This window comes from Lepidothrix coronata, unplaced genomic scaffold (assembly GCF_001604755.1).
Source record: "Lepidothrix coronata isolate B3197 unplaced genomic scaffold, Lepidothrix_coronata-1.0 Scaffold60, whole genome shotgun sequence".
NCBI classification, from domain to species: domain Eukaryota; kingdom Metazoa; phylum Chordata; class Aves; order Passeriformes; family Pipridae; genus Lepidothrix; species Lepidothrix coronata.
This window is the reverse complement of record NW_016690240.1, coordinates 947,136-960,108: the sequence shown is the minus strand read 5'-3', so window position 1 is coordinate 960,108 and position 12,973 is coordinate 947,136. Positions and strand designations below refer to the sequence as shown.

Genomic DNA, 12,973 nt, shown 5'->3' with positions numbered 1-12,973 from the left:
ACACACACACACACACACACATACACAGCTGTATGTATACATATACATGTATAAATATACGTACATACACACAAGCACGTATATATAGATGTGTATGTCCCCTCTCTTGGCGCAAAGCCGGAGGTCCCCGAGCGCTGTTTCGGGCGCGGAGGGCGGCCTTTCCCGCACGTGACCGGACGCTCCCGTTCCCGGTGACGCGGCTCCGGGCGGGGCCGGCGCCGCAGCGGAAGCGGCGCGTCCTCCCCGCCCGCCCGCCGGCGGATCCGAGCGCGCCCCGAGGCGGCCCCGGCCGCCGGCACCGCACCGCGAGGCCCCGGAGCGGCGGGCCCGGCTCCCGCCGAGCGCCGGCAAGTGCGGGGCGGAGGGAGGGCGGGGGAGGATCCCTGGCCGCGGGGCGGAGGCGGCGCGCCGGGGCCGGTCGGTGCCGGGCCTGGCTGCGCGCCGTGTGTGTGTGTGTGAGGGGACGGGGGCGAAGGAACCGCGCCGGGCAGCGCATCCCTGCCCTCCCGGGGGCTGGGGTGGCCCAGCTCCTGGGCTCGGTGAGATCGTGTCCAGAGGTTAATTAGCGCTCGCTTAGGGTGTGGGTGAGGGAGCGGTGCGGAGGTGAGGCAGGCAGGGGGCCGGTCTGCAGAGCAGCAGCCGGGAACAGGCAATGCAAGGTTATTACTTAACAAGCGCGGTGGAGAGAGAGCTACTTCGCACTTCTCTACGGAAATGAGTGCGTGCGGGGTTACTGGTGTGCCTAAAAAATAGTGTCTACTAGACTGGTAATTTTCCTGACTATAGCGGTTTGGGTTTTGATAGCAAACATCCCCATTATCTTGTTTTCCGGAGTTCTGAACATCCAAGAAATACTACAAAAAATACTGACTGTAACTCTGGGGTGGCCTCTTGCACTTTAAAGGAACATCATGTTCTGTAGAACCTGTTCCTTTGCAGTGCACGTAGGCCCCTAAGGTTTTATAAATGAGGACAGAAATATTTAAAAAAAAAATACATCCACATCACATTTGTTGACATTGATTGTTCCTAAAAGCTTTTTCTCAGAGCTTTTTTTCCTAGAATGAATTTCTTTATTACCAGACTTAAGTAGTGGTATGGATTTGTTACTTTTGCTCGGGAACTGTATATTTGTTATGATTTCTTTTGTACTTTTCCTTTTCATCTACTTTCATTTAGGCAATTCTTTTGGAGCTTTTTAATACATCTTGATCAACAGTAAAATTCTCCCAGTGGCATACATTAACATTTGTAATTTGGGATACAGGAGCGTTAAGTTGTTGGCGACTTCAAGTATGAAAGGTGCCTGACCTCTCCAATTGATAGTTTATCAGTTCAGGCTGTACACAGACTCTTAAAAACTGTTGGTTTTGGGTTTTTTTGTCAGTCAACCTTTGGACAGCCCTCTCTAACTTAGCATGCCGTGTTTCTTTTGATCACGTTGAGGGATAACATGGCTGTGTTGCCAGAAACTTGCATTATCACTTTACCTTAGGCTATTTCTCCAGCACTTCCTGGGTTTGTTTGGATTTTTTTTTTGACTGAAGGACAGAACACTAATTTACACTCCAGGTGAGGATGGAATTTGAAAATTTGGAAGCCCAAACTAAAATCTTTTTAACTTCTGAAAAAACAAACCCTGAAGTTTTTAGCATTAAAGATAACTCCTTTCTCTTGGTAACATGGTTTGCTTCTCGCTGTATTCTTAGTTTGATCTAATTTTATGTAGTGGTTACTTGCACGTTGTGTACCTTACCTTTTCTCACTCGGTTTTGGATTTTTTTTTTGCCATGGTTTTCAATATTCTCTCACAGAAGCAAAGGATTTTGTTATATGTAATAATTATAAACTAAATTCATTTTGACTGTGCTTAGTTTGAAGTTTGTTCAAAAGAGCGTTTTGTTGATGTTGGTCTCTCTGTTGGTCCACAGAGATTTCATTTGATGTTTTGTATCTCCATTGTATCTGTGCACTAGAAGCAATTGTATATGTTACCTGTTAAATCCACTCAAGATATTTAGTGTTGTGTCTTCCCTTGTGTTGACCAAGTGGCCATTACAGAGCAGTCATGACAAATTAAAAGATGATTAAACAAGGTTAGCAATTTCTCATCTGCTTTTCTTTGGAGTGTTGAGCACAGCTGTCTGCTGGTTTCTTATAAAAAAATAACACAAATCTGGGGTACAGTAAAGTTGCAACTGTTTTTAAAACACAATTAATTGCTTCATAAATTGCATCTGTCCCTTGACAATGTTTGATTGCAAAAGGGTAGGTATATTTTGTAGAATAGATATTAGAAGTGCTGCTTAGCACTTAAAGACAGACTTTTGGGATGATTGTGATAGTAGAGAACAGGAAGTCTTAATTTCTGCAATATTGCAGCTTGAGTTTAATTAATGCTTTATGGGCTATTCTTCCAAATTTTCTGGGTGCATGTGCTTTATAATTGCTGGTGCATATAGTCTGATGCAGAGAATGTGTAAGTAGCACTGAATACAATGGGCATTCTGCAGATATTAAAAAACAAATTACAAATCAACAACTTTTATTATGAATTGGATGATATTTTTCATAAGTTTTTATTTAACTGGCTTGGAAGTTACGTATTTGTGATTGCTGGAGAGTAAGGAATGTAAAGTATGTGTTAAAATGCAATAAGCCTGTGATATTTTATGAACTAATAGACCTACAATTGAGTGTAAAGCAACATGAGATGTTAACTAATAGCACTGAATGCCTTGTGGCTTCTCAAGAAATCTAAGACCTGAAGCTTGTCTCTTTTCATGTACAGGTGATGGAAACACGTGCATGACAGGTTTATAAATCACTAAGTACTGGCAATAACCACTTGTAGTGCCAAAGTGTCTGAAAGAGCCAATAACATGCTGGTTACATGTGGAGAAAGCATCACTTCAAAATAACTGGGTGCTCTTGTGAATCTATTTCAGAATAGGTTTGGAGTGGAAGCATAAAATTTGATTAATTTCTGTGGTTATTAGTGTGCTTGCTCTGGCTTGTGTAATTGGGTTGGAAATAGAGTACAGGCTATTAAAAAATGCAGCAGTTAAGTTTTTGTGTTGGTGAATATTAAATTGCTACCTCTGATATTTGATTATGTGTGTGGAGGTAAATAGTGTTTTTTTCTCTTTAATCAGATCACCCAGAAGACACAATGAGCGTTAAAGCTTTCAAGCTCGTTTCTGCTGTTGAATGGGAGACAAAAATTACATCAACATCGAGTGCATTGAGTGCTGTGGGAAGAACCTCTACATTGGAACCAATGACTGCTTTATCTATCACTTCATGTTGGATGAAAAGGTATCAGCAGCTGGAAAAATAACTTTTGCTGCTACCAAACAACTGCATAAATACCTGGGCTTGAAGAAGCCTGTGAGCGAGTTGAAAGCGGCCTCTGCCCTCACCAGACTTCTCGTGCTTTGTGACAACACGATAACACTAGTTAACATGATAAACTTGGAACCCGTCCCCACCGGTGCTAGGATCAAAGGAGCTGTGACATTCACGCTGAATGAAAACCCTGTGAGCGGGGATCCGTTCTGCGTGGAAGTCTGCATCATCTCGGTCAAGCGTCGCACCATTCAGATGTTCATGGTGTTTGAAGACAGAGTCCAGATAGTGAAGGAAGTGTTTACTCCAGAGCAACCCTGTGCTGTGGCTGTAGATGGATACTACTTATGCCTTGCACTTACTACACAGTATATAATTTTGAATTATAATACTGGCGTCTCCCAGGATCTATTTCCTTATTGCAGTGATGAGAAACGGCCAATTGTGAAAAGGATAGGAAGACAAGAGTTTCTCTTGGCTGGCCCTGGAGGCCTAGGTGAGACTAAGGATGTTAATTTTTTCCATTTTTTTTTTTTCCACTTCTTCTGATTTCTTTCATTTGTGAAGCAAAGCTTTACTAATTAAGTATTTTTCATCATAACAATGATTTACTTCACAGGTCTGTATTGGAATGCTGAGATAAAAAGGGAGATGGTAAATTTTTGGTACTTAATACTATTATAAGTCTCCTGGTTTTTTTTCAATGCACAAAAATCTATGATTATTTGTATTTTAATCATGTCTGTAGAAAGCTTCATTGCTGTATAGACAGCTAAGAGTAGTAGTATCGTGCAGCCCTGAGCAAAAGAATAGTTTGGTACCAAGTGAAGCTTCAGAGGCTGATAGGCTCTCTGTAGTGACCAGTCAGATTGGGTTTGAGGAGCCCTGTGTTGCTATGAAATTGTTAAATTGGTGTAGATGAGTTAATTTGTTCCTCAGTTGCTATTCAGAGGAGTTCACATGAAGTCCATTTTACATTGAAACAGATTCACAAGTATGTTTGTTGTACTACAGTGCTAGTAAGAAATTTTAGTGGATATGTACTGTATCCTAACTCCTTTTAAACTCTACGTGTTGTCAGATACTACCCAGTTTTTATGCTTCCATTTGCCTAATTTTTTTAATAGTGTTTTTCAGGTCCATATTACAGAAAATGGTAGTTTAACAACTGTAAAACCAAAGTTAGATCATGTGAAATAATGCTCTTGTCTAATAGATAAATGACTGTGAGGACTACTACTGCTGTAATCTGTCAAAATCAACAATATGCTGTGCGATTGGTAATCTTGAGCATTTTTTTGGAAAAGCTGCAATATCCCAGAGCTGACAGACCACAGGCAGAAGGCTTTCATGCTGTTTCCCATATGACTCTCCCGTTAGGAGATGCAGTGTATGTAGTTTTCCTGACACATTAGGAATAGCATGATGCAAGTATTTATGTTCTCAATTCAGGGATCTGAATTTGGCTTTTTCACGTAAATTCCAAAGAAAAATAAAGAATACAATTAGTTGCTTATATTGAAGTTTTGTCTCGTCACCAGAATGGGATATGTACATCAACTCACCAGTTTTTCTTGAAAGAAATAAACTCTCATTAGAATGTCAGTTTATGCAAATTGAAGATTTCCAAGGTGAACTTGTTTTTTTTCAGATGCAGGGCTTTTCTAAGTCATTTTGGCTGCCCACTTCTTATTGAAACTCCTAGTTGCTTTAAATGTGTATATGTATTTGTGGATATTAACTGTTTTAGGAGTGCTGTAAAAGTTTAAATTTGTCAATTAGCTGTCTGAAAATATTCCCTTTTGACATATTACTAAGAAGATCCCAGTCTTACTTTTAATTTTTATTAATGTTTTTAAGAATATCAAACCAGGTTCTGTTCAAGTAGTTAATTTTCTTTTTTGATTTAAGAAGAATAAATATACTTTCAAAAGCATAGTTGTATTTAGTTAGAAAGCAGAATTTTATTTAGTCTGACTTTAGCTTTTATCTGGTGTCCTGTAAGAGAGAGAAATGAGAACGTTGCTCATCCAACATACTTGTGTAAGTAGCGTGTCTTGGGGTTAGAATATCAGGTATGTGAGATATTAAGTAAATGCACTTCTGCTGTTCTAAACGTGCTATAAACCACCCTTTTCCTCATGATACAGGCAAAGTCTATCTTGTACTGCCTCAGAAACCTTGCAGACTGTTTGCTATCAATTGTACAGTGTTTCCTTGCCTAACTCAACTGTGGGTTGTTTGTGTTTTGTTGTTTTGTTTTTTTGAATCTCCTGTTTTCTATTCCCTCGCCGTTGTTGTTTTGACTAGTACTGTCCATCTTGCTGTTCTTCCTTGGTAAAATTCTTAGTGTCTTTAACACTTGTCTCTTTGATGTTATGAAGGCAGTTGAGCACCTTTATAATAGATAAGCATTGTGTATCTTGGAATTTGAGGTAGGCTTGTGCTGTAAAATGAATGGACTTGAAAAGGCTCGATGTGAATCTTCAGTTCTAATTTTGATTTGTTTTTGTGTGTCTCATTGGTTAAGGCATGCTTGTTTGGCACTTGGTAAAGCCTCTGCTAAATCCAGCCTCTTACTGAGGTGGATGTATTCTACATTAATATATTTGGCTTTATGGTGTTTGAAGTGGCATATACTTAGAATAATTTGCTTTTGAATTAAGACTGGAATTTAGATAGGCGGAAAGCAAGTGCTCAAAATGGTTATCAAAGTAAAATGTCTTTGAGTTTATTGGGTATGTAACTTTTTTCCTTACCTGGACTCTTTGGATTTAAGATTCATTGTTGGAATTGTTCATAGCAGACCCCTGATCTTAGCCATTTGGTACTTTTTTGTCTCTGCTTGCAGTTAGCATGTGGCTCGTCCTTTTAGAAGGAGGAGGAACTTCATTTTTGATGCATCTTCATTTTGTCCAGTAATTAGTTCATTTAGAACTAAAAATCAGTTCTTTCTGATATGTATGAAACTATGCTTACCAAAATTCAGTTTCTGAGTTTGGGAAGCTGTTATTGCATGTTTTAATCAGATTTCCTGCTGTACAGAGGCTTTAAGTATTGAAAATTGCAGCAGACAGTTCTTGGATATTGGCACAGGGTGTGCTTCTTAGCACCAGCGGGAGCAACTGCCCCAAAACATCAGAGGTGTCAACTCGGACTGAGCTCCCAAGAGGGGGTGCAGCTTGTCAAGCCTTAAGCTGAAGAGAGCACCTCCTATCTCCTGCAAGGAGACTGGAGCAAGGGAGAATGTGGTCCTTGCCAACAGGAGATGTGTGCTTCGTGGAGGATTTCTGTTGCCATGTCAAGGAGGTGCAGGAGGAGGTCAGCAGAGTGCATTGCATCACAGATGACAAAGAGGAAATTGAATCTTCTCCAGGATCCAGGTGTGAGCCTTGTACCTCCAACTGTACCGAGAGAAGGACAGGCTAAGTCTCTGCTTGTTCTGCGATGGCCAAGGCTGGAAACTTGTGACTTGTCATAACAAAAGAAAGGAAGTACTTGTCATAACCAAAGAAGGAAGAATTCTCCTTCTCTGCCTGCAGATCTACATCTATATAATAAGTTCAGTGCTTATAGTAGCACATGAGGAGCAGGAAGGTCTGTCCCAACAAATTGTCTGAGCCTGTACAATGTGGTAGCACCAGGAAGAATTAGCAAGTAAGAGTAGTGGGACACTCCCTCATATTGGTAATGAAGGTTTTCTCATCAATCCTGCTGGTAAGGAAGAACATCTTGAGGAATGTGTGGATGGTGCAGGTCACCAACTGATTGCACAGCTTGTGTTGACAGGGATTTTGGAATTTATGACTATGGATCCCTGTTTAAGGAAGTAATGGGATCCACCAGGCCAGGTGAGGCAGAAGCGTTTTTGCCAACTTGACCGATCAACTTGGTGAGGAGGATTTAAATTAGGTGTGGTGATGGTTGTAGGCTCAATTGGCACGCAAAGAGTGCAAGGTGATGTAATGAGAGACTTTATAAGCAGCAAACAGAGCTGAAGAGGTCATACTTCAGGCATATACAGACAAAGAAGTCTTTACAAAACAGCATGATAGTGGAAGCTCTCTTTTTCTGGGAAATCAGCACACCTGTGTGTTAACAGCTGAGACATAGGGTTGCTCTCTATGTGGTAGCAGTAGGAAAATGTGGTAGTGTGCCTTGGAACAAAGGAGGCGGCAGATGAGAGTTTATGCATTAGGGTTAGAGAGCAGACTAATATGGGTGACATTGTGGTCACTGACTGCTAGAGACCACTTTATCAGGAAGGTAAGACCTTCTTCACGTAATGGGAAGAAACCTTCATTTGCAGGCCCTAATTTTTGGGGCGCACTTGAACCACTCCAGTTCTTGCCAGAGGGGCAGCACAGCAGGGCACAAGCAGTCCATGAGTTTTCTGGAGTGCACTGCTGGTAACTAAGGAACTGATGAAGCAATGTGCTCTGTTGAATATAAGTGTGTTAGCATCATTCTCATATTGAATCCAAAACACAGCACTGTACCACCTACTAAGAAGAAAATTAATCCAAAACCAGGACAGAGGCCGATGTGTGTCTGTCATTGACTCTGCTGAACACCATGAACAGCAACAAAAGGAGCATATCAGCAGCAAGGCAAGGCTAATGGATGCCCACTGTTAAATGGGGTGGAGGACCTGGTGCCAAAGGGCATGGAAAAGGCTGAGGTGCTTAGTGCCTCCTTTACAACAGTCTGCTGGTATGACCTTCCTTCAGGAATTATCAGCGCTTAGGAACAGTGGGGAAATCTGGAACAACAAAAACCTGCCTTCGTCAGAGAAGGATCATGTTATGGAACGTTCAAGTAAACTGGACAGACCTGATGGGATGCTCCCATGAATGCTTGAGGGTGATGGTCAATGTCATTGTGAGGCCAGTCTTTATTATCTTTGAAAGGATGTGATGATCAGGGGATGTTCCTCAGGTCTGGAAGAAAACAAATGTCTTCACTGCTGTCTTAGGTGAGCAAGAGAACGGATTCAGGGAAGTACAGGCTGGCCAGTTATACCTTGATCCTCAGGAAGGTGATTGAGAAAATCCTGGAAGCTATTTCCAAATATACAAAGGGCAAGAGTGTGATTTGAAGTAATCAACATGGATTTAAAAAGGGACAATTACCTGACCAGACTGAGTGTCTTCTATGATTAAATGCCTGGCTTGGTGGATGAGGGGAGAGCAGTGATACCGTGAACTTCAATAAGGCTTTTGACACTATCTCCCATGACACCCTTTGTAGACAAACAGATGAAGAATGAGCTAGAGAAAGAGTGAGGTGGATTGAAAGCTTTGACTGGAAGGTTTGTAGTGAGCAGGACAGAGTCCAGCTGGAGGACAGTCACTAGTCTTGTACCCCAGGGGGCCAATGTGAGGTCAATACTAATGTCATCTTTAAACAACATGGATGGTGGGCAAGAGCACACCTTCAACAAGTTTGGAGAGTATACAAAACGTTTCTACGTCTCTTGGTGCTGAAAAGAGTCTAGCTGTGTTTTGGGTAACTCTTGTAACCTTTAGATAGCCTATGCATTTTTAATATGGAATTGATTACTGACTTCATCTCAAGTTTGATCAAATGCATTCCTGTACTATAAAAAGGCTGTGGTTTCTGATTGTAGTTGTTATGTTTATTGTTATCCTTAGGGGAGAGCTGGATGAAGACAGAAAATGCATCGTTCTACCACAGAATGATACACCACCTAGCTATTGAGGGCAGAGGGATGTAGAGAGATACTGACTTGAAAAAGTAGCACACATTGCTGTGCATACCCTTTCACTTCTGTAAAGGATTTTTTTAAATTACCTAAAAAAAGAGCTCTTTCATTTAAAAAAAATGTGTTTTATAATTATTTCTGTTAAAACATTGGAGAAATAGAAAACCAAAGAATTAACTTTTTAAATATAATAAGCTCTAAATTTACTACTGGTTAGGATGTGTTTAGTTCAAGTTTTCTCCCACTTTTTGAAATGGGATTATAGCACGGAGTAATAATAGAAAGCCTTTAAAAGTGGACAATGTGGTTTGCCTGACATAAAATTTTACTTCTGAGTCATAAGAATATCAAGACCAATAGAGTAAATTGGGAATTAATATATTACAACCCCCAAAAATGATTTTCTGTAAGGTGCTTTGGTTGAAAAAGCTGATCAATGTACTGAAAAAGAATCAAGGGGAAAGGTTGATCATTTAAAAGCTGCTATAAGGGATACAGAAGCTTAGTCTCTACACCATAGTTCTGTAAAAGTCTACAACCTTCTGGTTAGTTTTCTGTTTTCCCTTTTTTTTTTTTTTTTCAATTCCAAGATGGTCCTTCTACCCAGCTCGCCTTGCCTCATTATCCTCTGTTTAGAAGAGATTTTGTAAATTGAATAACATAATCTTTTAATCTCTTGTGTTCTTTTGAGCTCAGACTTACTTTGCCAGCTGTCAAGTGGCTCACTGGTGCCAAAGATCAATTTTCATGAGCATGCCTTTTTAATGGCATGAGAATACTGGGTTTAATGGGTATGAATTAATATTTTGAACAGAAGCTTACGTACTGCTTCAGTACAGCTCAGCTGGTAATTGTTTACTGAACTAGGCCTCAAAATTTTGACTGAAATTTTTCTTCAGTCAGTGTCTCAGAAAGAATTGGGAAATACAAAGTAGCATAAATAGAACCACTGGCATACCGTCCTAAAGCAAGTTAGAAGTCTGTTAAGCTAGGAGAAGGAAGAAGGACAAAATAGACAGGAGGAAAGACAGTGACAACCCCCCCCCCACCAAATTAATTGAAGTTTTAATCTGGTTATTTCCAAGACAGCATAGGAGTTATCACTGGGATATTAGAAAGTCTTTACTCTGTGCTGCTTTATAAACAGCCTCTGCATTTTTTTCAAATGATTGAAAACACAGATGCTTCACAGGAAGTGACTCATCCCAAGGAGCTGGACGTTTGTTCTGTGAAAACATTGCTGTCAAAAGTGAAGAAGTATAAGTGAACTATTGTGTCCACTAAAATGGTCTTTAGACATTTGATACAGCAAGGAACTAACGTGCCTGCAGTGCCAGACAGCTCAGGCAGTGCAGGTCTGCAGCTCCTACTAAGGCAAGATTGAAAGCTGGGTCTCAATAAATGTTAATGTTCTGAAATTAATTCAAACTGCATGGCATAATTCTTATAAGAAAACCCTGAAGCTTGCTAAACTTGAATAATTCTTTGTAGTTTCTTTCAGTATTCATCTCTTCTCAGCTTTTGTTGTTGTCTGTTCATGTGGTGAAGGAGAAGGGGAAAAAAGACTGAACTGAATTAATTGTCAGGTCCAGGGAGGTGTGATGTGCTGTTGTCATGCTGCCTGTATCTGTTCTGAGAGTTTTCATTGCTGTACCTTGGTACCCATGCTTTGTGCTGGGAAAACAACTAGGCTTCAACTAGCCTGAGCCTCAGGCTTTGTTTTTCCCTTTTTGCAGGCATGTTTGCAACTGTAGATGGAATCTCACAGCGCGCCCCAGTGCACTGGTCAGAGAATGTGATTGGGGCAGCTTTGTGCTTTCCTTATGTGGTGGCTCTCGATGATGAGTTCATTACGGTGCACAGCATGCTGGACCAGCAGCAAAAGCAAACCCTGCCTTTTAAAGAAGGTCACATTCTACAGGACTTTGAAGGTACTAAAGGACACTTTGTTGCATCAGTAATTCTGGAACAGCCTGCAAGTCTCTTCAGTTTGTTTTTTAAACACAGTATCTAGCAAGTTGTTGACTGTTGAAACTTTTATTGCAACTGTTTTGCTGGTTAGATTCCTGCAGAATTCAGTAATCCAAAATTCTATGCTTCTAACGAAATGTATGCTCATTAAATGTGCTCTAATTGTCAAGGTGATTGTTGGGTAGGAGTCCATGGGTTTACAGCTTTTTTTTTTTAACTTGAATATTTCTTTCAAAGGACCAGTGTTAATGTTACATCTGAATAATTGTGAACTACTGGTACATTGGCTATCCTGACAAAATTCTACTAAATTAGAAAAGAATACAAAAGAATAGTGATTTTTAAAATATCTGTGTAAGAATTTTAAAATTGGATATAAAGAATTGTTAAACAAAAAAAAATACAAGCATTTCTTTTGGTGTATTCTTCAATTAAGAACTCTTAAGTATGGAATACATTGTGTTACTACTTTTTTTTTTCCAGAGAAGCTACAAACTCTAGCACTGTGAACTGTGTGTTACTTCCTACCTTTGATTTCCAAATGTAAGCCTGGGGAAATATCTGGCAGTTAAAACTCCCTAATCTCTGGAATCTGGGCAGTGATTTCAGTGGTCTTGACAGCATAGTTCATCATGAGTGATTATAGCCAGTTTCACTTACTTAGAGTGGAACAAAATCTGCTGTAAATAAATAAATTTACCATTGTCTCTGTATTTCTAAGGTGGAGTTTACAGGTAAGCTGCTATCTAGGAAATGAGGTAACAGCAAAGGTCAATTTTGGAGCTGTAACACTGCTTAGGTTCTTAAATCTTATATTGTATATCTTAAAGCTTATTTCTGAAATTGTTTTTTTTTCTGTAGAGAATGTAAACAGAATGTTTGTCTGTTCTGTCCAGGAAAGGTGATTGTTGCTACTAACAAGGGTGTATATATCTTGGTGCCGCTGCCTTTGGAAAAACAGATTCAAGATCTTCTAGCTAGCCACAGAGTAGAAGAAGCCCTTGTTCTAGCAAAAGGAGCTCGAAGGAATATTCCAAAAGAGAAATTTCAGGTCTGTCCTTCCTTTAGTTTTCATGAAAACGTAAATTTCACAGTGGGGCCGTGTATTCCAGTGTTCAAGTGATTGGAGAGGGTGGGGGAGGAATTTACATTGAAGAGAAATTGTAATACCTTTTATGATTTCAGCCTGAGGAAATACGTGTGCTGCTAAATTGGTTTGTACTTGTAAAGGCTGTGATATTGGCAGGGGGAATGCTGTTACTCTTCTGGGATTTTGTTGATTTCCCCCCCTCCCCCCAAGAAACTTGAGAGAATTGAAAACAAAACCAAACCAAAAACCTAGTGACAGAAAATCCAATGTTATGCTTTCTTAGTACTAGGTTCAGTTATTATTTGCTATTGCTATTTAAAAATGTATACTTCATTTCAAATGAGAATTTTTACGTTTTACCTTTTTTACCAAAGATTCTCACTGTATCCTAAACTCCACAGCAGTACAACTTCAAAGTTAAGTAATGGGAAATCTAAAGCAAATACATCCTGCTTCCAAACTCTTACAAGTAGTACCTGCATTGCTGTGTAACTCAACTTTTAAGGGTTTTGTATGGGAAAGTGTCTTACAAAGTCTTGAGTGTTGATTAGAGATTTGTACTCACTTCCTTCTACCTCTTGTTTACATTACAATACATACTCTACTGTATTTGTTTCTATTTAGAGACTTGGAAAAAACAGCATGAAACCTCTACTCACTGAGTACGTGAACGAATATTTGGTTTCTTTCCTTTTGTAAAAGCAAAATTTGATCTGTAACCTGAAGAAAATCTAGTGTGTCTTTTGTTTTTGGTTTTTTAATAAACTTCGGTGCATTTTGTTGCCATTAAAATAGTCCCAGTTATGTTACTACTTCTGGTTTCTTTAGAAAGATGTAAA

At 39.9% G+C, this 12,973-nt stretch overlaps 1 protein-coding gene across 1 annotated transcript in view; it reads left to right on the top strand.

Annotated features, from left to right (window-relative positions):
• Window positions 1–1,475: 1,475 nt before the first annotated feature.
• TGFBRAP1 (transforming growth factor beta receptor associated protein 1) overlaps window positions 1,476–12,973 on the top strand; it is a 32,103-nt gene continuing 20,605 nt past the window's right edge. Inside the window, 5 exon segments of the mRNA XM_017817415.1 lie at window positions 1,476–1,572; window positions 3,156–3,206; window positions 3,209–3,844; window positions 10,810–11,004; window positions 11,941–12,095. Coding sequence (XP_017672904.1) covers window positions 3,173–3,206; window positions 3,209–3,844; window positions 10,810–11,004; window positions 11,941–12,095 — 1,020 coding nt within the window. The 5' untranslated portion in view covers window positions 1,476–1,572; window positions 3,156–3,172.